Raw genomic sequence first — 26,151 nt, 5'->3', positions numbered from 1 at the left:
ACTAATCGACCCTCAGTACCGATCATTGGATATACGTACTTTTTAAAATGTTGAAACTTATTCGTCATTAACATACTGCTGATTGGAAAATAAAAAAGTTTTTGTCATTCGGGAAAGAGATTTTTTTATCGTCATAATGTTTGTAAACAAAAATATACTTTATCAGAAAGGCCTTTATTCACTCACCAGTCGATTCAAAGGTTGATAATCTTAATATTATAAAGACGAAAGATTTTAATGTTTGCATTAAATAGGCTACGAAACTAATAAACCGATTTGAACAATTCTTTCACTGTTGGGAAGCTACATCCCTTGGTGAAATAGGCTACATTTATTAGACATTTTAAGGTGGATCTCCTGTGATCCATGGAAGACAAAGGGATAAAGCTGAGGAATTACAAGTTAAAGAAGAAATGTAGCACCGAAACCAGAAATATTTTGAAAGTGGTCTACGAGCAAAAAAGTTTGGGAATCTCTGGTCCATCTTGTGGAAGGTCTACCTTCATTACGTCATAGTAAGTACTTGGCGGCCATTTTTCTTTTGACGTCGCAGGCAGTTTTACCGCACAAAATTTAGCGGTTCTTGTAAATAATGCAACTATTTTGATTTCTATATATGTACTAGCTGTCGCCCGCGACTCCGTCCGCGCGCAGTTAAGAAAAACTTAATAGAGGTATGAAAAATAGATGTTGGCCGATTCTCAGACCTACTGAATATGCTCACAAAATTTCATGAGAATCGGTCAAGCCGTTTCGGAGGAGTTCAAGTTCGAACCCCGTGACACGAGAATTTTATATATAAGATTACATTGGTTTTGAATACCTTGTATTTCATTGTCTGTCAAGTTTCAAAACAACTATAAAACTCGTGAATATTCGCAATTTTTAAAAATTTATATTAAGAGTCGATTAAGCCGTTCCTAATGTCAAAACAAAGAAACAATATGAATAGTTTTACCGAGTTCATATTAGTCTTGGCTGTGTTAATAGAAACCGGTTTTATAGTCTCCAACGGCTGGATAAAATAAAAAACAAATCTCGAAATACTGAACGCAAATGGCGACGTTATGTATGACGCATAGAATATACAATCGTGCCAAACCGGTGTCATCTATAAGGACGGTGTACGGTGAATAAAATACATACTCAGTCAGTCTCCGGCCAAGTCTGCGAACGGCCGCATTATGTATCGAATTGTAACCATTCTACTTTTTGCTTCGACGTGTTATTGTAAGACGGAGTTCAGTGGACGCGCGAGGAACTTTAGTATCGAATTACTGCACTACACAGCACAGGAGACAGGAGGCCATGTCGTCATATCTCCTTTCGGTGTTTGGACTCTGATGACGGGCGTCGCCCTCGGCGCGACGGGACAAAGCTACGAGCAACTGACGAATGCGTTCGTCCTACCGAAAAACCCGATCACATTGATAACCGGATTCAAAAAGCTATCGAACACCGTCCTCAATCCTACCACAGCAGCTGTTAGCCTCACAAGCAAGAATTTCGTCTTCCTAGACCACGGCTTTACGATCTACGATGACTTCAGAAAGACTTTGCTCAACGATTTCGGTGCTACCATACAAAACTTGAACTTCAAGGACTCCAATAAAGCTGCAGAGGCAGCTAACTCTATAATACAAAAGTCAGGCGCGACCGTATCGAATGTTTTGCGCTCAGATGACTTTATGGACTCAAGGATGATACTTACTAACGCAATATCTTTCAAAGGCCTCTGGGCGTTGCCGTTCAATAAATCCGAAACAACTGAGGAGTCGTTCTTCGATGAGAATAATAAACAAATAGGCAAAGTGAACATGATGTATCAAAAAGCACCTGTCGCATTCTCTAACATCCGAGCGATGAACGCTCTAGCATTAGATCTGCCTTATGGTGATGACGGAAAATACTCTATGCTCCTTCTTCTGCCGTACCCTAAAGTTAAAGTTACAGATGTTTACAAGAAGTTCGAAATTGTTAGTATCACTGATATTTACAAACAGTTGCAAAGTGACGTAGATGAGTTTGGTTTGGAGGAAATCGATGTTAGAATACCAAGATTCCGTATCAGTACAAATGTTGTCCTTAACAAGCCTCTAGGGTACATGGGTGTTAAAGATATATTCCAGCCTCATTTGGCTACCTTTGGTCGAGTCACCAAAGAGGAGATATTTGTGTCCGCGATTGTACACAAAGCTGATATAGAAGTGACAGAATCTGGTACAGTCGCGTCCGCAGCTACATCTGCCTACATCGCGGACAGGATCGCGACGCCAAACTTCCAAGCGAATCGACCCTTTATATATTTCGTCATGGAAAAATCCACTGCAACTGTGATATTTGGTGGCATTTATTCAAAACCTACTATTTTTTAGTTAAATGTTTATTGTTGTAAATTAATAATTGTACCTTAAGCTTGTGATTGTGTAATTGTTGTCAGGTTAATTTAAACTTCGTCTGAAATTATCTTAATTTGCTTCATTCTTTAAATGATATATAATAAATTGCTTTACCGTGGGTTTTGCAGACCAAATTCTCCGTTTTAAAACGTATTGTTATCTCTGTTTTGTCAAAGATAATGACAGAGATGACGATATGTTTTATACAGAGATTTTGAACACAGAAACCAACGGTTAGTGTGATGTCATAAACTATGCAATTATATTAAAAATAATATTTTATAATTACGTTTTTAATTTTCTTATTACTACTATATTCAAAAATGTCTAACGGCCAGTATCCATTTTTTACAAAACATGTTATGTTTTATTCAGGAATTGTTTGGAAGCGAAATAAATTTGAAATTCGTACTCTTGATTTTTGGCTATATTTTATTACATTCTTGAAAAAACTTACTGGACAGAAGAACGGATTCTTTTTATTGTATCATACAAGAGTTTTTGAGGTCAACATACAGTTAATCAGCTGAGCAATCAACGTACTTTATTTACTCTTTTTCCTTAAGAATCAATTCTTGGAAAAAATAAATAGGCAAAAATATGCCATTGATATAAAGAATTATATAAAAAAGTTTTTATCGTTTAAAGCATCATACAGTACTATGCTTTTTTGTATATTTTAAGGTGGCAAATGAGCACGCGGCCACTTGAATCCACTGAAATGACGAAGCGGCCATGGACATCCGCAATTGCAGATGCGTTGCCTTCGTTTAATCTATGGAGGACGATACTCATAGAAAGAGAATATTTCCCCTTCCTATTCGCCCCTTCTCCATCAAATCCAGTTCCCCTACTAGCGTCTTCCTGTCAATGCCAAAAAAAATGACACAGGGTTATCAAGGCCATTTTCTATGTCCATGTAGGTTTTATATATTTTTGACAAAACTAGCAGCGTCTCTCTCATCGGGCCAGATATCCTTGTTTGAATTTGGTTAAAAATATCTACAACCCTCCTGCCTGTTTTTTTATTTTTTTATCATAAGTTGGCAAACGAGCAAACGGCCACCTGGATTCGTCACAACAGCGAGGCGACCGTTGCCCATAGACATCCGCAAATGCAGATGCGTTGCCTATCTTTAATCAACGGAAAAGGGGACGCACAGAAAGAGGATATTGTTGTTGCGGGATCTACCACTGTCGGTCAAAAACCCACTAACTTATTGACTTAATGTCATCATGCTGTATTAAAAAAAAACAAATCAAATTGTATAAAACCTAACTATTTAAAATCGGTTAAGGTTAGGTTACAGGAAATATATCTTTTTATCTTTAAGACTATTCCAAATCAGTCATACTAAAAGTATCGACATTACAAACACGTAACGCACAAAGTACTTGAAATAGGGATGTGACTCAATTTCTTATCGATAAAGTTTCCGATTGATCATATAATTTATCGTTAACTACAATGTAGTCAATACTATCCGAAGACGGTTATTGGGATAGACAGTATAACTAAAAGTATAAATTCAATACTAGTAGCTAATACCTGCTTCGTACAAGTGAACAATTAATTTTTAAACAATGTTGAACATAGTCTATGTTAATCAGTAATAACGTAGCATTATAATGATTAAGGTTTTTTTTATTAATACAAACATACAAACATAGAGATTATTCCTCTTTATATTATTAGTTTAGAATAACCAGTTGAATGAGACACATATAACCTTACTTTAGTTTATTGGCTGAATTTAAAAAGATTTAAAAAAAATTACAATTTGAATTAAACAAATAGCAACGTTATAACATTTTCTTGTTTTCGAATATAGTAAAAAAAGTTATGGCGAGCGAAATTCGTACTCATTTTTCACTAATATAGAATTTTATTTCTTACGTTCGAAGTATGTACTTTGTGTCGATGTAATATACCCTATGATAATCCGGGGAAGAAGATGAAACGAACGACACCTCACTCGTCAAAATCTGTTCAGTTGTTTAAGTTCTAAGTCGTCACAAAGGTGCAGTTTTTATACACAAACCCACATACACCACATACATAAAAAAAACTTCATAGGCGTGAAAAAACTTCATCCTATTTAACAGTCGGATAAAATAAATCTAATCTGACTTTTAAGATTTGTTTTGATTTATTTTTTAACGTTTTTTAAGACAAAATAAGTTTCTATGAATAACATAACATAATGTAAGATGTGCCAAGTTTGCGGTGTCGGACCACATTGTTAATTTAACATTTCAAGGTAGACGAGTTCAAAGAATACGCATTACTTCATTATTAAATAACTTAAACGTTCAAATTCATCACTTATATGCTATCTTTACATCAAATTAAGCTGTGTTAAGTACTAAAAATAGATATACAGATAATCTATACGCAAAGCTGGGCATTAACTCGTTAATCCGTTAATCGTTAATTAACGAAGTTAACATTTTGCTTAACGGATTAACTTTTAAGTTAACTTCAAAAAGTGTTAACGCTTTGTTAACTTCCGTTAAACTCAACTTCCGTTAATTAAGTCCGTTAATAGTTACATTACAAACTTCAATACGTGCTGTCATTTTGTTTAAATTACGCGCCACGCCACGCTCGTAAGTTCAACTATGTTGGGCGACTGTCGGCGACTCAAATGGTGAACGAAGGAGTTGATAATTGATATATGTGAAGTTCGCGTGCAAGTGTGATGCATCAGAGCGTCTGGGAAAGACGTGACCAACAGGACAAAATCAAAAGAAGGTTCGAAATATTATATTTCATTACGAGTATATAAAAGCACGAGTATGTAAGACGACCACGAAGCCTTTAGAAAAAAAAAAATCATTTAAGTTTATTTGATTTATGAAAATATTTCTAAAAAGAAGCTCCTAATTTGTTAGAATATCAGATTTAATGTTTTGATTCAATTAATTAGGTTAGGTTTAATTTTATTTCATCTCATTAAATTTCATTTTTATTTCATATCAATAAAAATAATCTACTGAAGACTTGGCTGTTTGGGCATAGTTCCCTTTACCTACCCAGAATGGGTGAAGAAAACAAAAAAAAACTCTGTTTATATTCCTTTACGGTTGGCGCCATTTTCCAAACATTTTAGTTAGTTGAGTTTATTGTGTTTTTATTATTCTATTAAATTGCTTCACTTTTTGCAACTGTATTAAAAATAGTTGTTTAGTACAAGTGCGGAACCGTCATTATGAAATATGCTATACTGCATTCATACTTGTCTCTAATACTAATGTGTTATAGAATGTATAGTCAAATTTATATTTTAAACAAGTGTCGCCACAAAAGTATGAAATTAGTATGTATAATTTTGGTGTGGTTAACTGTTAACGATTAACTTTAACTTGCGTTAAATTTTTGAGATTTTAGCGCTTTAACGATTAACGAAGTTAATTTTTTAATTAACGAATTAACGATTAACGAAGTTAACTTTTCGATTAACTGTGCCCACCTGTGTCTATACGAGTATAACCCCGAAATATTGGCTGAACAGATCGTGATGAAATTTGGCACAGATGTACATAGTCTGGAAGAAGACATAGGCTACTTATTATGTTTAAAGCCGCGTGGACGGAGTCGCGGGCGACAGCTCGTTAACAATAAGTGCAACTTTATTAAAAGTAATAATCATTTTATATGTATTTAAAAAAAAATATTTTTTCCGTGAATATGATGTATTTGGTTTGCTTATAACAAAAATCAATTATTAATATTTTTCATTTTCATTCTGTCTGTCCGTCCATCAGTCTGCGATTGTTCCGGATAATCTCCTAAACGGTAGGACCGATTTTGACGGGAAATTTACTGGAAAGTAGCTGATGTATGCGGGAATGTTAGGGGCTACTTATTTATAATTTCAAGCAGACGAAGTCGGGATCATCAGCAAGTTGCATGTGAGGGGATTTTATCAAATATTATGTTTTGAATATTAAGTTAAAAATGTGGTCATGGGTCTATATCTCCGCTTGGTGGAAGTAAAGTCACTGGTAAAAGCTAGTTTTGTTTTTACAGAATAACCTCAAAACATATTTACTCCACTGTGTCGTGTATCAACTCTCGTGTTCTGATTTTAAAACCGCAATGGCCGCTTTAAGGATAACGGTATAAACGCTTTAAACGAACTTAACGCTCATTGCCCAAATGAAATTTTACACTATAATTAAATTACAGTTACTATTATTAAGTTATGCATGCACCAAGAAATCTATCATAGAGTTTTGTACAAATTAGAAAATTAACTTCGTATTAAAACATGACGTATGTATATACGTTTATTAAAACCTATGATTAAATCAATTGATTGCATTTTGACGTCACGTTTTATCGTCATACTGTGATATTTGGGTCAATGGTCTCTCTTCAATCGATAAACAAACAATAAACATGTAAGTACTAAGTTACCACAACTGCCCTTTTTATGTATGTTTAAAATAATATGTACCTATTTGGAATAGTGACAATGTTGATAGGATACGCTGCAGAAAAAATGTATTGTGCGTTACGTTAAGGTAAGAAAGGCGCAACAGTCTCGGTAAGTTCTGGCACAAAGTTTATAAAGCCTACTTGGGCACAGAAAATGTTAAAAAATAAAAAACATAACAGTTATAGTACAAGAAGAATCTTGTGACACTTTTTTAACATTAAAGGGGGGCTTTCCCTAAAATAAATAGGGGATTTCGCTAAAATTTGGCGTGTAGAACATAGACTGGAAGAAGACATAGGTTACTAATTAAGTTTTTTTTTCCGTGCGGACGAAGTTGGGGGCGACAGCTAGTAAATTATAAATAACTTAGCGCAATAGGAATTCATAAATATATCTAACCTTACTCTGTGGTTTGCCAATTAACTGGTTAACCCATTGTCGTCATCTACCGGCCTAGTTATATTGAAGGAATGTATTATATCTAACAAGCCTGTACTCGATAGAGCGAAGCAATATTTCAGACCAGCTTACAGCTTTACATATCATTGGGCCGGAGCTCAAAAATACCAGCTTCTTCCTTACTACTGCGTACAACGCGCGATTCGAATCTTCAGCGACCGGGGTCTTACTAATTGTCGTGGCTCATTGACTCTACGAAGGCATGTCAGTTTCCTTTGCATTTTACTGCCTTATACCACAGGAAGTATTCCGAATAAAAGTGTGGTGTGGAATAATCTCTGCCGCTGTGTTCCGTTATTGAACAAGTCGACAGAGCGATAAGTTCCATCGTTAAATAGTTAGCATTCCACAACGACGTGGTTGTCGCGTATCTTCCTACCTCAGCAGTAATTACAAAGTTACGACGTAGGGGCCTTTGAGAAAAGAGCGTACATTAACCTTAAAGGCCGGCAACGTCGGATCGACTAATATTAAACGATCCGCTGGTCCTTTAATTTTAAACAAGCAATATGTTGTTATTTTACAATAATAATAATAAAACTATTATTCCGGCCACATGGTATTGTTTTTTCTCGTACTTCAGTTAAACATTTTAGAATAAGTTTTTATGTTATTGTTTATATAATTAAAATACTATTTACCTATATTGACGTTGTAGTATTTTTTTAAATTAATTGATTTAAAGTCATATCATAAGAATTCCTTATTTTGTTAAATAACATTTCCAAACATTTATTTAAAGTCATTGTCACATTCAATGTTTGACAAGCGCTGCCAAAGTCAGAGTCTAATGTAAAAATCCCAATATTTGCGTGAAAATCTTCAAAATGAATTAAAGTGGATGATTTAAGTATATCAAATGCATTCGATGTCATTTTAATAATAAGTAGTTCACTGTGCAAAAAACCATGTTTAATGTTTTACCTTATATAACCTATGAAAAACTGAAGTTTTAGGTTATAATTTGTAAAAGAGTTTTTCCACAATGTTTTTAAGGAAATATCTTATTTCTAATGCTATTTATAGAAAGAGACTTTTACAATTTGATTGCTGTAGTCAAATTTGTAAAAATCATGTGGCGTTAGCCAAATCATATCATAGTAAGTAAAATTATATTCAATTTTTTAAATCAGGTGATGAACAATCGGCCTCTTGATTACACTAAAATCTAAAATAACGAAGCGACCGCTGCCAAAGATATCTCTATCGCCAACACAGACCTTAAACAAACATACAGAAAGATGGTAGTTCCCCTTCTCATACTGCCCCTCTATTGCCGAGTTTAATATTTATACAATTAAATTTTTTGTTGCACTTCTTAGAACGTTATGTTGCTATTGGCATACAACATAACAATTTTACATTTATATTTAACTAGCTTTTACCCGCGACTCCGTCCGCGCGAAATAAAAAAAAAATAGAAAACGGGGTAAAAATTATCCTATGTCCTTTTCCTGGTTCTACGCTACCTGCCCACCAATTTTCAGTCAAATCGATTCAGCCGTTCTTGAGTTATAAATAGTGTAACTAACACGACTTTCTTTTATATATATATATATGTATATAGATTTTCTACAACTTTTTTACAGGTATAAAGACTTCTGAAAACCCAACTTATGTTGAAAAAAAATTGTTGTCTTACTCATATTTGTCCAATTTGAACAATGCTTACAAAAGATATTATTCCAATAGTTTAATTGATGGTGATGTAACAAAGTTAAAAGATTCACAGCATGAAAAAGGTATGATAAAAAATTATTTTTGATAATAATCCATCCAATTTATAAAAACCAATATTTGTAGACCAGATGAGCAGATTTTGTTGAATTTTTTTTTAATCTATTCTTAGGACTCCAGAGAATGGATGTTTTAAAAAAAACTAAAAATAAAATAAAAATGATTATTAAGCTTGATTTAACTTTTTTCTTGCACATATTAGGTTCTGTAGCCATTTCATCATCATTAGCTCACTATATGTCTCCACTGAAGGGCTCATAGCCTACCCTAAGTTAGGGGTGACTAGGCCATAGTCCACCACGCTGGCCCAATGCGGGTTGACATCACACATATCTTTGAATTTCTTCTCGGATATGTGCAGGTTGCATCACAATGTTCTCCTTCACCATAAGAATGTCAGATAGATGTACATATGTAAATCGAAGTTCAAAACACACATTGGTACATTGCGGGATTCGAACCCAGGACCTGCAGATTAACCTGCAGATCAACTTAACCCTTGAGCCACTGATGCTCTTAGGTCATTTATTACCATAGACTTAAATCATGACTCTTGTATTGATTTTTATTATCTCTTTTTTATCAAAGATAATAAGAGTGTCAATGGCTCAGGGGTTAAGCACTTGACTTGCAATCTGCAGGACCTAGGTACGAATTCCGCCGTGTACCATTGTGTTTTTCAATTTTATATTTATATGTACATTTATCTGACGTTCTTATGACGAAGGAAAACATTGTGATGCACATATCTGAGCAGAAATTCAAAGTATGTATGAAGTCAACCAACCCGCACTGGGCCAGCGTAGTTGAATATGGCCTAGTCACTCCAAACTTGTGGTAGTCTCGGAGCCCCTAAATGGGGAAGTATAGTGAGCTGATGATGAATGAAAGGGATGACAATATTGATACAATTGTAGCTGCAGTGGTGTTAAACAGTACAATAAGCTTTTTATTCCATTCAGTGTCACTACATTTTCTCACAGACTAAAGTTTGCAGCATTTAATGTGTTACAATACCAATTTCTTCATTTAAAACAAATTTTTATTTATTTTTTTCAGAATTGAAAAGGATATCCCAACTTTTTCCACAACCGAGAGTAACACTCAACGAATTAAACTCAAAAACACCAGAAAAAGTTTTTGATATACACTACAGACAAAATGTAGTTGCACCAAAAGGTGTTAGGAAGAAAATGGGATTGAGTAACAATGATTGGACATGTACATATACTTTTATTTGGCCGGAGAAGATTAAATTTGAAAGGTAAATAGCAATTTTAAGTATGTAAATTAACTAGCTGTATCCCGCGAAACGTCCGCCCAAAAAAAAACTTAATTAGTAGCCTATATGTTCTTCCAGACTATGTTTTACATTCATGTCAAATTTCATCCAGATCCATTGACACGTTCTGAAGATCAAACATCCATCCATCCATCCATCTAAACATTCGTATTTATAATATTAGTAAGATAATATATTTAAGAGATGTAGTGTTAACCATTTATTGCCAAATAGGCTAGCTGAACCAATTAAATAACACAATGATAGCAGAGGAAATACATGGGAAAGGGAAATATTATCTTTCTGATGATTAGAGGTAGGCAACGGACAGCAGTTGCTTTGCTATTTAGATGAACTCAGATGGTCGGTCACTCGTTTGCCACCTTATGATATGAAAAGACCACCTCACAGTGCCTGAGAATGTTTTGGTTTATATTTGATTGACTAATGAGCTTGAGTCAAGTCTTTGATTTAAGCTGAGTATGGACTTTAATGAAAACGATCACAATAAATTGTATTTTAGTGTAAAAACTTAGTAATACTACTTTAGATTTAGTACTAAATTTGCTATAACTAAAGAATTAATGTGGTACTTTTGTGAGCTGGTAAAATACGCGTCAGTAATGAGTTGTGGCAACAATAACCCCTATTAGTATATTTAAAAGATAGATTTAATATAGATTACATATTTCAGTGTGGCAATATCAAAACGACAAGCTGCAGAAAAGTCAGCGACACAAGCACTACATTGGCTATATATGAACAAACGGATAGACAATAAAGGCAATCCTATATATGATAAGAAAGTGATAGAAGATATCAAATGTAACTTAAATGAACCTTTACATGTTGAAATCAGCGACAATTCTCTTCTAAGAATAGATAGGATATGGAATGATTATGAAAATGAAATAAGTAAGTATGTAATAAATTTACTCAGTTAAAATTCTTGTTATAACTAGCTGTTGCCCGCGACTCCGTCCGCGCGGAATTAAAACAAAACGTAATAAGTAGGTTATGTGTTCTTCCAGACTATGTTCTACATCTGTGCCAAATTTTGGCAAGATCTGTTGAGCCGTTCCGGAGATACCATCAAACAAACATCCATTTAAACATTCGCATTTATAATATTAGTAAGATATACTTATAAATTGTATTATATGACTAATATAATAAATTAGGAAGTTAATAGATGGATGGATGGATGGATGTTTGTTACAATCTATCTCCGGAACGACCCAATGGATCTAGATTTAATTTAGCATAGATGTGAAATATATATGGATGGATGCATAGGTTACTTATTAAGTTTTTTTGCATAGAAATAGGCTACGAGTTGTGGACAATAGCTAGTATATAATAAATCGATAGAAAATAACAGATTTATTTGAATAAATATTACATTAGTATTACCTGATTAGCTGAAATAGCAAAGCGAACATTGCCCATATACTTATGCAATTGCAGTTGCTTTGCCTTTAATACACCGAGAAGGGGACACACAGAAAGAGAATTTCCCCTTCATGTGTTTCCCGTCTCCAACAAATCCCCATCCCATCCTCTCCTTTATAAGAAAAAGGTGGCAAGGGGTTAGGACTAAAATTAGGACTTTTTATATATAAACTAGCTTTTACCCGCGACTCTGTCCGCGCGTAATAAAAAATAAAAAACGGGGTAAAAATGATCCTATGTCCGTTTCCTGGTTCTAAGCTACCTGCCCACCAAATTTCAGTCAAATCGATTCAGCCGTTCTTGAGTTATAAATAGTGTAACTAACACGACTTTCTGACTATATATATAAATTGTGATATTTTATAATATGTTTATTTATAGAGCATATTTATGAGAAGACATTTGAAGAGGCAAACCATAGACTATTTTTTACTCCGTCGATGTTAACCAAAGATTCAACTATAGATATAGAAGGTGAGTAATATCCGAACACAATAATTGATATTTTTTTTATGATTTCGTTCTCATGATGTTTATGTACATGTTTCGGCAGTGTGAACTTAATATAATTAGTTATTCTCATGTTTTTGTATGGAAAATTATATTAGTTCACAATAAATATGTTTTAGAGCAACTCGCTTTGGTAATTCATAAAATCTGGACTAAATAAAACATTTGTTAACAGATAATTTAACTGAAGAATCTCAAGATACTGAAGTTGATGAAGAATTAAATAATTTTACGGGTAATTTTTTTTCTATTGTTATATTTAATTTAAATTACATTATTTTCGATTTCGGTGTCTCAGTGGTTAAGCCCTTGATTTGCAATCTGCAGATCCTGGGTTCGAATCCCGACATGTAGCAATGTGTTTTTCGATTTTAGATTTACATATGTACATTTATTTATTCGACGTTCTTACTGTGAAGGAAAACATCGTGATGCTGCACATATCTGAGAAGAAATTCAATGATATGTGTGAAGTCAACCAACCCGCACTTGGCTATGGTTGACTATGACCTAGTCACTCCTAACTTAGGGTAGGCTCCCTTCAGTGGGGACGTATAGTGAGGTGATGATGATGAGTAAAATATTAATTCATAATTATGAATTATTTACATACAGAAAATTTTATCCCAAATTTCCAATGGGTCCGTCATAATAACATAATAAAGCAATTATATGGACTATCCAAAATCTTACTTCTTACTAATATTATAAACTAGCTTTTACCCGCGACTTCGTCCACGCGGAATAAAAAATAGAAAACGGGGTAAAAATTATCTTATGTCCGTTTCCTGGTTCTAAGCTACCTGCCCACCAATTTTCAGTCAAATCGATTCATCCGTTCTTGAGTTATAAATAGTGTAACTAACACGACTTTATTTTATATATATAGATATAAACTCAAATGTATGTATGTATGGATGGATGGATATTTGTTATAAAGTATCTCCAGAAAGGCTGCATTGATCTCAATGAAATTTGGTATAGATGTAGAACATAGTCTGGAAGAACACATAGGCTACTAATTAAGTTTTTTTTTAATTCCGCACGGACGGAGTTGCGGGCTACAGCTAGTTTATAATAATATTAAGTGTTCCTTACAGATGAAAGAACTCTAATACATCCAGTATTTGGTAGGCCTGTCCACCCCCCTTCAGAAGCTCAGTTAGCCAGACGTGATAGAACTTTGAAGCAGAAGTTTGAACGATATGATGAAGAGTTGACTCCTCTACCCATAGATCAATATACGTAAGTCTAGACTAATCTAACTTATTTCTAATATATAAAATTCTCGTGTCACAGTTTTCGTCACCGTACTCCTCCGAAACGGCTTGACCGATTCTCATGAAATTTTGTGAGCATATTCAGTAGGTCTGAGAATCGGCCAACATCTATTTTTCATACCCCTATTAAGCTTTTTTTAACTGCGCGCGGACGGAGTCGCGGGCGACAGCTATAATATTATAAATGCAAATATTCAGGTCAGGGGGTCGATGTCAACTACTTTGGGAATTTCACTCTGTCTTCTTCTATTGACCTAAGTCAGAATTGAAAAATAATAATAATAATTGATCTTAAAAGTAGGTAGTTTGGCTTTGGAAGTCTGAGGTAACAGTTCATTTTGGAAAAGTGGTTACTTGTCCAAAATAGTTTGGGGGTCCCTGATTTAGATGTATGTTTGTTTGAAGATATCTCCGGAACGGCTCTACGGATCTATATGAAATTTGACACAGATGTAGAACATAGTCTAGAGGAACACATAGGCTATTTATTATGTTATTTTAATTCCGTGTAGACGGAGTCGCGGGCGACAGCTAGTATTATAAATATTTGTATGTTTGTAATTAAAAAACGAGCGATAGAAAACAACTTTCAGTGATAATATAAAATAAATCTCTGTACAATTTACTCTTGATACCCCCCATGGTCATAAATAATGGTTAAAAATTTAAAAAAATTAAGAAAACTTAAGATGTGTATTATATTAAAAAATGTATTATTAAAAGTGGCAACCCAAAGCATACGTATAGAAAGACAAGGCTATCTGAACCTGTGGGCATAAGTCGTACTAAATTATGACAGATCACTAGCGCCCACCTCTCAACGTCAAAAAATGTCTCAATATTTTTTATGTACTTTAGTTGTCACGTAATTTTTTTATGTAATTATCATTGTCTAAGTAGGTTTTATATATATTCTGACAGAAGCAACCGCGATAGTAGCGCCTCTCACCAGTACAGATATCCTTGTTTGTATATACGATACTTTCTATTGTCAAACTACTATTCCTAAAACTGATGACAAAAAAAACATTATGACATCAAAACCACAAGTAGGTTGAATCCGACACGGTTCTAAGAATTCACCTTGAACCGTCGTTAACCGGGTTACGACCTCAAAGGTAACTTTTTCCCGCGACCTTATAACCTTTTTACAAGTAAACACATGACACAGATAACCCTTTTTTCACCCTGCGTACCTGTAACCTTGACATGACCTTGATTTAATATGAAAAGATCGATAGAATCTAAAAAAAATCATTTTTTTACAAGGTTTACTATCAAATGGATAACTTTATACTCGGAAGAATTTACCGTGTTTTTTTTTATTCAATTAACATAGTTTTTTCTCCAAGTAAATTTAGTACGATATTTAATTTTTTTCCAACACCCGAATATGAAAAAGTAAAGAAACAAAACAACGAAAGTGAATGAAATCGAAAGTCCACTCTCGCTTTCAACTACTAAAGTCCCGAATATACGTCACGTGACGTAAACGTCACCATGACGTCTGTCTGACGTAACGTCAAGCTGACGTTCACTGACGTCAAGATGACGTTAAGTGGCAAAGAAAGTGAACTGCGTTCACTCTCATTCGGCTTACTTTCGATTTTGTTTGATTTCACTGACGAAAGCGTTAATACTTTCATTTTCAGTGACGATTTTTACAACGGACTTACCGTTTTCGGTTGTATTTTTTAAATCTTGCATGTTGGCTAGTTAGAGGAAAAATAAATAAAAAAATACTTTACTTTTCATTCGAAACACAACGCCTTATATGATTTTTTATATCTTAATGACGAACTAGCTTTCACCCGCGACTCCGTCCGCGCGGAATAAAAAATAGAAAACGGGGTAAAAATTATCCTATGTCCGTTTCCTGGTTCTAAGCTACCTGCCCACCAATTTTCAGTAAAATCGATTCAGCCGATCTTGAGTTATAAATAGTGTAACTAACACGACTTTCTTTTATAAATATAGATCTACTTCTTACTTATATTACAAATGCGAATATTTGGATGGATGTTTGTTTGAAGGTATTCTCCATTACAGCTCAACGGATCTTGATGAAATTTGGCATAGATGTAGAACATAGTCTGGAAGAACACATAGGCTACTTATTAAGTTTTTTACACAGCAACAGCATATCGGAAAAAAATATATATTTCGCATAAATTATATATTTGTAGTTGAAAACGAAAACGAATTTTTAATTTTTTCTGTGTATTTTTGGCCGCGTTTGGATCGATTTTTTATGGGACTTATAAATTCCTCGCTTACGAAGTCGCAAGCAACCGCTAATAGGTTAATACTTTTATTCGTAAAATATGAGAGGAAAACTGAATATGTGTCACTGTACGAATTAATTAACGAAATTCTTTACCCAATTGACACGGAAAATACCTAGTTGAATTTTAAGAAATCCTATCTAGTTCAATTTGAAAACTAAATATTTATTTATGACTATATTTCTCGTTTGAATATTTTAATTAATGTTTCTGAGAACAAATGAGTGATAATAATTCTAAATACATTTTCTATTACATAAAATTAACAGGAAAATTAAAATCATTTGGCGGTATTGAGAAATTTTTATAAGACAAAGGGGCAAACGAGGAGCGGGAACACCAAGGTGTTCATCGACGCCCATAGACATCTGCAATACCAGAGGAATAGCAGATGCCTTGCCGGCCTTATATATAAAAATTCCCTACTTTGAATATTCACAGTTCCACCACATACACTCATTTATAGTCCTACTAGCTTGCACCCGCGAATCCGTCCTCGTGGAATTAAAAAAAAATAATTAGTAGCCTTTGTGATCTTCCAAACTATGATTTATACCTGTGCCAAATTTCACCGAGATCTGTTGAGCGGTTCTGGAGATACCTTCAAACATCCATCTATCCAAACACTCGCATTTATAATATTAGTAAGATTGCCTAAACAAGAATATAAAAATCCTAGCTTGGGGGCGCTTCTATCGCCTTGTGTATATAACTTTCTAATATGTACAAATGAAATTAGTATCATATTTTGTACAATCAATGTGTATTGTTTCGACTTGTACATATTTACTTATATTTAGTCTCTACTTTGTCAAAGAAAATGAAAGGGAAAGGGAATAATACGATCTACAGGAAGGAGATAACTTCAACACTGGAGACATCTCGCGTACTAGTCATAGTAGGAGCTGCAGGTTGTGGGAAGTCGACGAGGGCTCCTGCTGCCGTATTGAAGGCGTTAGGTTGTAACACAACTGCTATAGTGTCGGAGCCCAGACGAGTGGCTGCTATTGGACTGGCACAGAGAGTTGCTGACGAGATGGGGGAGGAGGTAAGATATAAAAGAGACCAGGGTTACACTGCATTTAATGGTCGTTAAGGATGACTTTATCCAATTACTGTGAGAATTGTACACTAAAGTAATATGACAGTCTTGAAGAAAATATAATATTGCCTTTACTTCCCTATAAAGTTCAGCTTAAACGATTTCTTTGTGACTTTTTGCTGAAACGAATTGTTCGATTTTAAAGTGTGAAGTTTAATTCGTATAATATTAGTTTTTAAAATTAGATGTTACGTTAGTATCACCTTGTTTTAGTCGATATGAGTTTGTCTAGGATCTTGTCTAGAATATTTCTATCATTTCAAATTGACTATTTCCCTAAGGGTCAATAGACTATATTATATGTGTATTAATATATATCTTCCAGGTAGGGGACTCTATAGGCTATCAAGTGCGCTTGCACTCGAAAGTACCAAGGCCCTCTAGTGGCATTGTACTGTACTGCACATCTGGAGTGTTACTGCGAAGATTGCAACTTAACCCTGGTCAGTGAATTTATTTAACAGTGTTTTTTTTAACAGAATACAGACATCAAGTGGAAGTAATTCTGCATAGTCTGATGAGTGTGCTTTCTGGTGGCTTAATTTTAGTCTTCTTTCCCTTCTCATTCATTTCTTATAAGGAAGAGGAAGTAAATTTGATGGAAGACTGTATGCATAGTATTAGGAAATGTTTTCTTTCTGTGCGTCTTCTCCGTCTATTAAAGGAAGGCATCTGAAATTGCGGATGTCTATGGGCAGCGGTCGCTTCGCTATTTCGGCGAATTTAGGTGACAGCTTGCTCGTTTGCCACCACTTACTCACTTACCATAGTATGTTTCACACAGTGATGGCATTATGTCTCTGCGATAGGTCTGGAAGGCTGCTCGCACGTGTTCATAGACGAGGCCCATGAGCGTGACGTCAACACTGACGTCACTCTGCTCCTCTTGAAGCGCGCTCTGGACATAAATCCTAACCTCAAAGTGGTAATCATGAGCGCCACTTTGGATACAGAAGTCTTTACCAAGTAAGTGCTTCTGACGAGGAAAAGTGAAGATGGAAGAGATTGTCCCTTTTCTGTACATCGTCTACTCTTCACATTAAAAGTAACGCTGTTCAAAGTTAGATTTTTTTCTAGATATTTCGATCCTTGTCCAATAGTAGAAGTTCCAGGACGTACTTTCCCAGTACAAGTGACGTATTTGAATGACATTGAAGAGAAATATCGTATAAAATTACCAATGACTCTTGAAAATTGTTGTAAGGAAGATGGAAAACCTCAAGTATATTGTCAAGAGGTAAGTTTATTAAAAACAAGTATTATGACGTAATTTTTACTGTTACAATATTAAAAAATGTAAATTTTAGAAGTTGCATTTTTATTACAAAACATCCAAAATTTAAATATAAAAAAACAGACTTTCTAACGTAATATTAGTGAAAAAAAAATATAAAATGCAATATTTTTAACTTCTCGGCAATTTCGACAGAAGTATTTGTCAATTTTCACGAAAAAAAAATAACTAAAAAAAGAGTACAGAAAGTAATGGCCAACATTTTGTCTATTTAATTTTCAGCGTTAGATTTTTTTTATACTTTAGCTTTAGATAGTTGATGTCATCAGGTCCATTTACAAGATAGAATCAGAAACTACTTGTTTTTTTTTTTGGTTTTTTTTTTTCAGGTAGTTGAAGTCATCAAATCAGTTGATAAGTCAGAATCGGAAGGTGCAATACTAGTTTTCCTCCCAGGCTGGGCTGAGATCAAACAAGTAAAGAAGATTCTAGACGAAATATATGCGGGCTCCACGACACATATGGTGTTACCAGTACATTCCAGGTAAACAATAAAAAAAAACTTCTGTCAAAAAATAAATACGAAATAATAACTATTACTTTTTTTTTTTTTTTAATAGAATACTTGATAAAATTGGTAAATAAAAATACACGCATAGAAAGATAATCTTTCCCTTTCTTATTTGTCCTCTCCATTACCAAATCCCTCTTAAAAGAGAAGGGTGGAAAGGGAAAGAGAACTAAATAAAAAAAATTTTTAGGTTATCAACAACAGAACAGACTAGAATGTTCGAGAAACCAGCACCCGGTATTAGAAAGATAGTACTTGCTACAAACATAGCGGAGACTTCTATCACAATACCTGATGTGGTCTACGTTATTGATACTGGAGCTCACAAGGAGAATAGAATTAAAGAGGGGACTGGTAAGATGTTTCATTCATTCATTCACTGAGTCAATTCACTCGTTCGTAAAATTTTTTCTTTATTTTTTGAAATGCCACAGATTTTGACTATTGTAAAACTTTGAGGTTAATTAATCACGTGATTTTTTTAGCAATTTTTTGACCCAACTTTCTCTCTGATATGTGGTGAGTTTATAAACTCCCACCTTCCCCTATTATCTAAAATCACGTTTTTTTTTCGTACAATGTAATGTAACTTTTTTAAATATTATAAACTAGCTTTTGCCTGCGACTTTTTATGAATGTCACCTGGGGATAGTGTAACTTCCAAACGGTGAAAGATTTTTTATATATGTTAGTTACCATAATCCTCAGAAACGACATGACTGATTTTTATGTAATTTTATACACACATTCAGTAGGTCTGAGAATCGGCTATTATCTATTTTACATACCCGTAAGTGGTAAGGGTTGTCAACCCCTAATGTTTTTAAAAATTTTTGGACAAAATTTAAATTTAAAACGGTCTAGAAATAATTTAGGTCAGCTTAGTAGTAGATTATACTTTTTTCGTCAAATTTACGTTGTGATTTTTTTTTGGGACCCCTCATCCCTCTTTCGAGCATTACGCGATTGGACGACCCCTTAGTTTTATTATGTTTGTTTTAACATATTCGTCAAATATGTTTGATCGGTTATCACATTAGAATTGAAATATACAGAGTTAATATCGAAAAACATGTTTTTGTGTATGTTTCGGTAATGGAAACTCGCGTTGCAACACATACTTTTGTTCTTTCTTAGGAACTGCAAGTTTAGAGACTGTATGGGTTTCAAAAGCGGGCGCTAAACAGAGGACAGGACGAGCTGGAAGGGTACAGCCAGGTAATAAATATTTGTAATTTATATTGTACTAGCGACCCGCCCCGGCTTCGCACGGGTGCAATGCAAAATATACCTACTACAGAATAAATGCACAATTTATTTAAGGTACTTAAATGGATAAGGATTAATGCTGTATTGTTTAAAATCACTTCGTAAAAGAATAAAAATGGTTATGCTGGGTTATCCCTAAGAGATAGACATATACCATCGCGGACTTTTTTGTTGAACTTTTTAAGGTGAACAATACTGTAGTACATTATTTTGGTCTATCTCGTAGGGTTCAGCCAGCGTTTGCAATATAAGCGCAAAAAAACGTGCTTATTTACGACATCACATTAGAAAACTTTAAATTTATCAGTGTTTCTCTACTATATTATGCATTTATTATATGTACATACAAACCTTCCTTAAGAATCACTCTATCTATTAAAAAAAACCGCGTCAAAATCCGTTGCGTAGTTTTAAAGATCTAAGCATACATACGGACATACAGCGAAAGCGACTTTGTTTTATACTATGTATTGATTGTAGGATATTCAATTTTCCGACTTTTTACAATCTGTCTAGGTAAATTAAAAACAGGTGTTGTTTAAGATCCAGTCATATACATTATGATATAAAATCAAAGGTTTTTTTTTAAATTGTTTAACATTTTCTAGGACATTGCTTTAGGTTGTATACTAAAGAGAGAGAGGAAAGTTTCGCACCGCACACTACGCCTGAGATATTAAGGTATGTTGCCAGACTAAAAGTAGGGTAATTTTAAATTATGTTTGTAAGACCATTCCCTAATATTACAGTAGTTATTCACTTAAATAATCTTCTTTCCCAAAATGTCTATATTAATTTTATGGAGAGGAAAGTTTTTTTTTGTATGTAACATATAAACTCTAAAACTATTGAACCGATTTGAAAAATTCTTTTGACATTAGAAAGCTACATTAATACTGAGTGACATAGATTATATTTATTATTAGAAAAAAAATCATTCAAATTATTAAATGCGAATGTTTGTATGTATGGAATGATGAATGATTGACAAGGTATCTCCAGAACGGTTGCATGGATCTCGTTAAAATTTGGTATAGATGAAGAACACATAGGCTACTATGATCTTGGAAATGTGTACGGTACTTATGAGATATGTTTTATTCAAGTTGAAATTTGACACAGATGCAATACATAGTCTTTTCTTATTTCTGTACAGGCGAAGTCGCGGACAAAATCTAGTTTAATAAGTATACCTATTATTAATAATTACAGAATACCTCTAGAGCAAACAGTATTGAACTGTAAAATATATGCACCACAAGATAAAGTGGCAGATTTTCTATCTCTACTGCCGGAACCGCCCAGCGATAAGTCCATACGATTGGCCATCAACGATCTAATTGATTTAGGTAATAATACTACCTATTATCATTTGTTAGACATTTATCCGACTTGAAGGACCAATATTTTTATCATCATCATCATCATCATCAGCTCATTGTACGCCCTCATCGGCCAAGTGTGTGTTGACTTCACACATATCTTTGAATTTCTTCTCAGATATGTGCATCACGATGTTTTCCTTCATAGTAAGAAAGTCTGAGGGTCGGTGGCTCAGAGGTTAAGCACTTGACTTGCAATCTGCAGGTCCTGGGTTCGAATCCTGCCATGTACCAATGTGATTTTCGATTTACATATGTACATTTGTCCGACGTTCTTACGGTAAAGGAAAACATCGTGATGCTCCACATATTTGAGAAGAATTCAATGATATGTGTGAAGTCAACCCTCACTTGGCTATGGTTGACTATGGCCTAGTCACCCCTAACTTGGGGTAGGCTCCGAGCCCCTCTGTGAGGACTTATAAGTGAGCTGATGTTGACAAGAAAGTCTAATTTATACTCCCATTTGATATCTTCTAGTAGATTCAGCAAATATGGAACACGTTTTAATATTCTATCTCCATAATTGTGTACCTCAGTTAATTCTGAAGTTCATAAAGTTAATTTATATTTCCAGGTGCATTATCACAATCAGAGAAACTAACTCGTTTAGGTATACTGTTATCAAATATGACTATACATCCTCGTTTGGGCTGCAGTTTGTTACATTCAGTTGTGTTAGGTAATACTGTGGCTACAGCTAATATAGTCAGCCATTGTTCAGATAATATAGAGTTATTCAGTAATGCACCAGACAGGAGAGAGGGTGAGTTAAGATAACAATTAAGTTAGAATAACTTCAATATATATACCTTCCCCCCTTTCTTTAATTTCTTTTGCCTTTTACTCTTTCTGTTGATAAGTTTTCTTTATCTATATATATAAAAGAAAGTCGTGTTAGTTACACTATTTATAACTGAAGGTCGGTCGAACTAATTTAGCTGAAAATTGATGGGGAGGTAGCTTAGAATTAGGAGACGGACATAGGAACTTTTTTAACTTGTGTGCATTTTTTTCATTCCGCGCGGACGGAGTCGCGAGTAAAAGCTAGTTATTGATAAAAAGACACAATAAAACGGTCGTCTTCTAACTTTGGGGCTTATTTTTTATATTATAAGGTAAATGAACAAGCGGCTACCTAAATTGCCGCGATCGGTGCCCGTAGACATCTCTATTTCCAGATAGAGAGAGTGAGAGACACACAAATAGGGATTTTTTTCCTTCCTATGCATCTCCTTCTTCGTCGAACACTTCACCTTCCTATTATTTCTTAATAAGAAAAGGGGAAGGGATAGTGGACTAAAATTTGACCTCCACATTCATCAGACTGTATCTAGAATTGATTCCATTTCACGCCTGTCTTTAGTATGATTGTGTCGATTTTATTGCTTGCTCTACCACTGTTACAAGTTACATTTTATTATATATTACTAGGTGTCGCCCGCGACTCCGTCCGCGCGGAATAAAAAAAAACGCACACAAGATAAAAAAGTTCCTATGTCCGTCTCCTGATTCTAAACTACCTCCCCATCAATTTTCAGCTAAATCAGTTCGACCTATCTTGAGTTATAAATAGTGTAACTAACACGACTTTCTTTTATATATATATATATAGATTATGTATATTTCCTTAGAGATACGTGAATTCAAACGTAAATATAATGAACATTCGGACCATTCCGCGCTGCACTGGATACAAGACGAATATGAAAGAATACTTCAAGAAAAAGGCTGGAACGAAGTCAACGAGTGGTGTGAGAGATACGGACTGAGGAAGGACAGGCTGAACTATGTTAAATGTAAGTAAATTAATCATTAAAATTAATTTAAACCACATAAGTTAAAGATCAAGGTTTAATTCAAGTGTATTTCAGACTAGTTTTAGACTCATAAGGGTAAATAAGTGAAATGATTTATACTATTAAAAAAATTGTATGTCTTTTCAGACGTATGTCTTATATAAGTGTTAAATATTGCGAAATTTCAATAACGAAACACATGTGTCGGAAAACTAATTTTAATCCACTTCTCCTTCCCATTCAGGGAAGGGTATTTGATAGGGGAGCGGATGCATAAGTAGGAGTAATATAAGACGACATATCTATTTTCTGTGTGTTCTCTCCTCCGTCGATTAGAGGTAGGCAATGCATCTGCAATTGCGGATGTCTATCGGCATCGGTCGCTTCGCTATTTCGGCGAATTAAGGTGGCCGCTTGCTCGTTTGCCACCTTATGATATTAAAAAACCTAAACCTAAATATTACAATACCTTTTTTATTTCATAAGGTGGCAAACGAGCAAGCGGCCACCTTAATTCGCCGAAATAGCGAAGCGACTGATGCCCATAGACATCGACTTTAATCGACCGAAGAGGGGATGCACAGAAAGAGGATATTATATCTTCTTCCTATATTATATACGTCTCTCCATCGTCAAATCCACTTCCCCTTCCCATCCTTTCCTTATAAGAATAGGGTGAGAAGGAAACGTGGACTAAAATTAGTCCTCCGGCACCACAGACGTCTGTCTACTAATGTTAAATATCTTCAAAGACCATATTTCCAGTTAAATTTATCCATTCCAGCGATATCCAACCTCCATTTGCAACAATTATTACAATCCAGTATTATAGAGGCACATCCTGACGTGACGGAATTGACGCGTTTCTCTGACATAGAGGAACTGTCAGCGGGGGCATTGTTGTCAGGTGTTAACACACTGCTGGTGACAAGGAAACATGTCCGCACTAAGGGCAAGCTTATGACTATTGTTGAGTTGTTTACTAGGTAATGTGCAGATAAAATTTAATCTAATTATTTAATTTTTTTTATTATTACAAGGTTTCAAACGAGCATGTCACATGAATTCGCCGAAATGGCGAAGCGATCGCTACCCATAGACATTCGCAATTGCAGATGCGTTGTCTACCCTCAATCGATGAAGGAGGAGATGCACAAAAAAGAGAATATTTAACCTTCCTATGTATCTCCTCCATCAAATCCACTTCCCCTTCCCATCATTTCCTTATAAAAAAGGGTGGGAAGGGAAAGAGGACTAAAATGAGTCCTCCAGTGCCACACTCATCAGACTTTAGTTGGAATGACTTCCACTTGACGCCTGTCTTCTGTAAGGTCGTGGTATTTCACTGAGTGAGGACAATTTCTGCAACTGATGTTTTTGAAGTCAATTTCAATCTGCTCGTTATACAAACATCTCTTGTGTTGACACTGTTGAATGGAATTTTAAATTTTCTTTTTTAACTAGCTGTCGCCCGTGACTTCGTCTTCGCGGAATAAAAAAACGTAACAAGTAGTCTATATGTTCTTCCAGACTATGTTCTACATCTTCTTTATATAAAAGAAAGTCGTGTTAGTTACACTATTTATAACTCAAGAACGGCTGAATCGATTTGACTGAAAATTGGTGGGCAGGCAGCTTAGAACCAGGAAACGGACATAGGATAATTTTTACCACGTTTTCTATTTTTTATTCCGCGCGGACGGAGTCGCGGGTAAAAGCTAGTCTGTGATAAATTTCATCAAGATCCGTTGAGCCGTTCCGGAGATATCTTCAAACAAACATCCATCCATCCATTGAACGTTTTAAAAAATTACAATAATACTACAGATTTTTTTTTAAATTAACTTGTTTTTTTTCAGTTCTGGCGACAGAGCGCACATCGGCAGTGAGAGTGTTAATTACGGTATAAAGAAGAGGAAACCCACAACACAGTTATTAGCTTACTTTGGTGGTCACCATTCTACGGAGCGACGAGCTCTGGTAGTTTATAAAACGACGGTGGTATCACCACAAGCTGTACTACTGTTCTGTAAAGGTGATATAGAAATGATGGTAAGTTGCTGTCTTTTTTCTTACATATTAAATTTAAAAGGAGAAAAAAAAATGTAAAAGTTTTTTTTATGGACAGAAATCTGAAGAAAATGAAGATACTACAGTATTAAGTCTGCCTAGACATAGACTACGTATTCACGTGCCAGCCAAGTAAGTATTTTTTATTTTTATATTACAGGGTTTAAATCAAGTCAAAATAATATATCTATATATATAAAAGAAAGTCGTGTTAGTTACACTATTTATAACTCAAGAACGGCTGAATCGATTTGACTGAAAATTGGTGGGCAGGTAGCTTAGAACCAGGAAACGGACATAGGATAATCTTTACCCCGTTTTCTATATTTTATTCCGCGCAGACGGAGTCGCGGGTAAAAGCTAGTTTTTAATAATTTTTTACACTATTGTTTCATATATTCACGTTATTTAATTTTTTTACATAAGATGACAGTAAAAACGCAAGTTAGCACTAAAAAAAAAGAAAAGTCAACCGATCTGTCACATTTGACAAGTATTTTTTTTAATATGGTCATATTAGGCAATTTTATTTAATTTACAGTCAAGCTGAGAGCATAATTAAAATACGAGAAATGCTTTGGAAGACTTTCAAATATTATATTGAAAGAGATTTAAAGTCTATATCTTATGATCAGTTCACAAATATATCAAGATTCAAGACCAGACTTGTAAAGGCGGTAGCAAGAATACTTGTTGAAGCAGATAACGAAAATGACAAGAATATAAATGATGAAGATTACATATAAATAAATTATTTAAAACAAAACGTTTTTTTTTTCTAAATTGCTACGCATATTAATATTATTAGAACTAACCCATATTTTTTTTTACTATTTCAGACGTTACAAGTTAGTGTTTACATATTTCTAAATGAC

The 26,151-nt window shown here is 34.5% G+C and overlaps 2 protein-coding genes across 2 annotated transcripts; both read left to right on the top strand.

Annotated features, from left to right (window-relative positions):
- The first annotated feature begins 1,090 nt into the window (after positions 1-1,090).
- On the top strand, positions 1,091-2,601 carry LOC106718976 (serine protease inhibitor 77Ba-like). Its single transcript, XM_014513240.2, has one exon. The coding sequence runs from the start codon at positions 1,185-1,187 to the stop codon at positions 2,373-2,375; it is 1,191 nt and encodes a 396-aa protein (XP_014368726.2). The 5' UTR covers positions 1,091-1,184; the 3' UTR covers positions 2,376-2,601.
- Positions 2,602-8,200: 5,599 nt separating this feature from the next.
- On the top strand, positions 8,201-26,022 carry LOC106719069 (DExH-box ATP-dependent RNA helicase DExH6-like). The gene is made up of 22 exons (XM_045684137.1): positions 8,201-8,403; positions 8,893-9,045; positions 10,100-10,304; positions 11,017-11,237; positions 12,156-12,248; positions 12,460-12,519; positions 13,385-13,529; positions 16,702-16,897; positions 17,277-17,394; positions 17,761-17,917; positions 18,029-18,188; positions 18,575-18,729; positions 18,947-19,110; positions 19,894-19,974; positions 20,634-20,706; positions 21,238-21,374; positions 21,985-22,173; positions 23,042-23,206; positions 23,991-24,192; positions 25,066-25,258; positions 25,335-25,408; positions 25,818-26,022. The coding sequence occupies exons 1-22, from the start codon at positions 8,289-8,291 to the stop codon at positions 26,020-26,022; spliced, it is 3,261 nt and encodes a 1,086-aa protein (XP_045540093.1). The 5' UTR covers positions 8,201-8,288.
- Positions 26,023-26,151: the final 129 nt, after the last annotated feature.

The sequence above is a fragment of the Papilio machaon genome, chromosome 25 (assembly GCF_912999745.1).
Source record: "Papilio machaon chromosome 25, ilPapMach1.1, whole genome shotgun sequence".
Classification (NCBI taxonomy): Eukaryota; Metazoa; Arthropoda; class Insecta; order Lepidoptera; family Papilionidae; genus Papilio; species Papilio machaon.
This window is presented reverse-complemented; position numbering and strand designations above follow the sequence as displayed.

Bases quoted from the DNA above. Each gene is read 5' to 3' on its own strand.
- LOC106718976 (XM_014513240.2), top strand. From the start codon at position 1,185: ATGTATCGAATTGTAACCATTCTACTTTTTGCTTCGACGTGTTATTGT.
- LOC106719069 (XM_045684137.1), top strand. From the start codon at position 8,289: ATGTTTTTAAGGAAATATCTTATTTCTAATGCTATTTATAGAAAGAGA. The intron at 17,395-17,760 runs GTCAGTGAATTT...TCTCTGCGATAG, and splicing joins AAGATTGCAACTTAACCCTG to GTCTGGAAGGCTGCTCGCAC. The intron at 21,375-21,984 runs GTAATAATACTA...TTATATTTCCAG, and splicing joins CAACGATCTAATTGATTTAG to GTGCATTATCACAATCAGAG.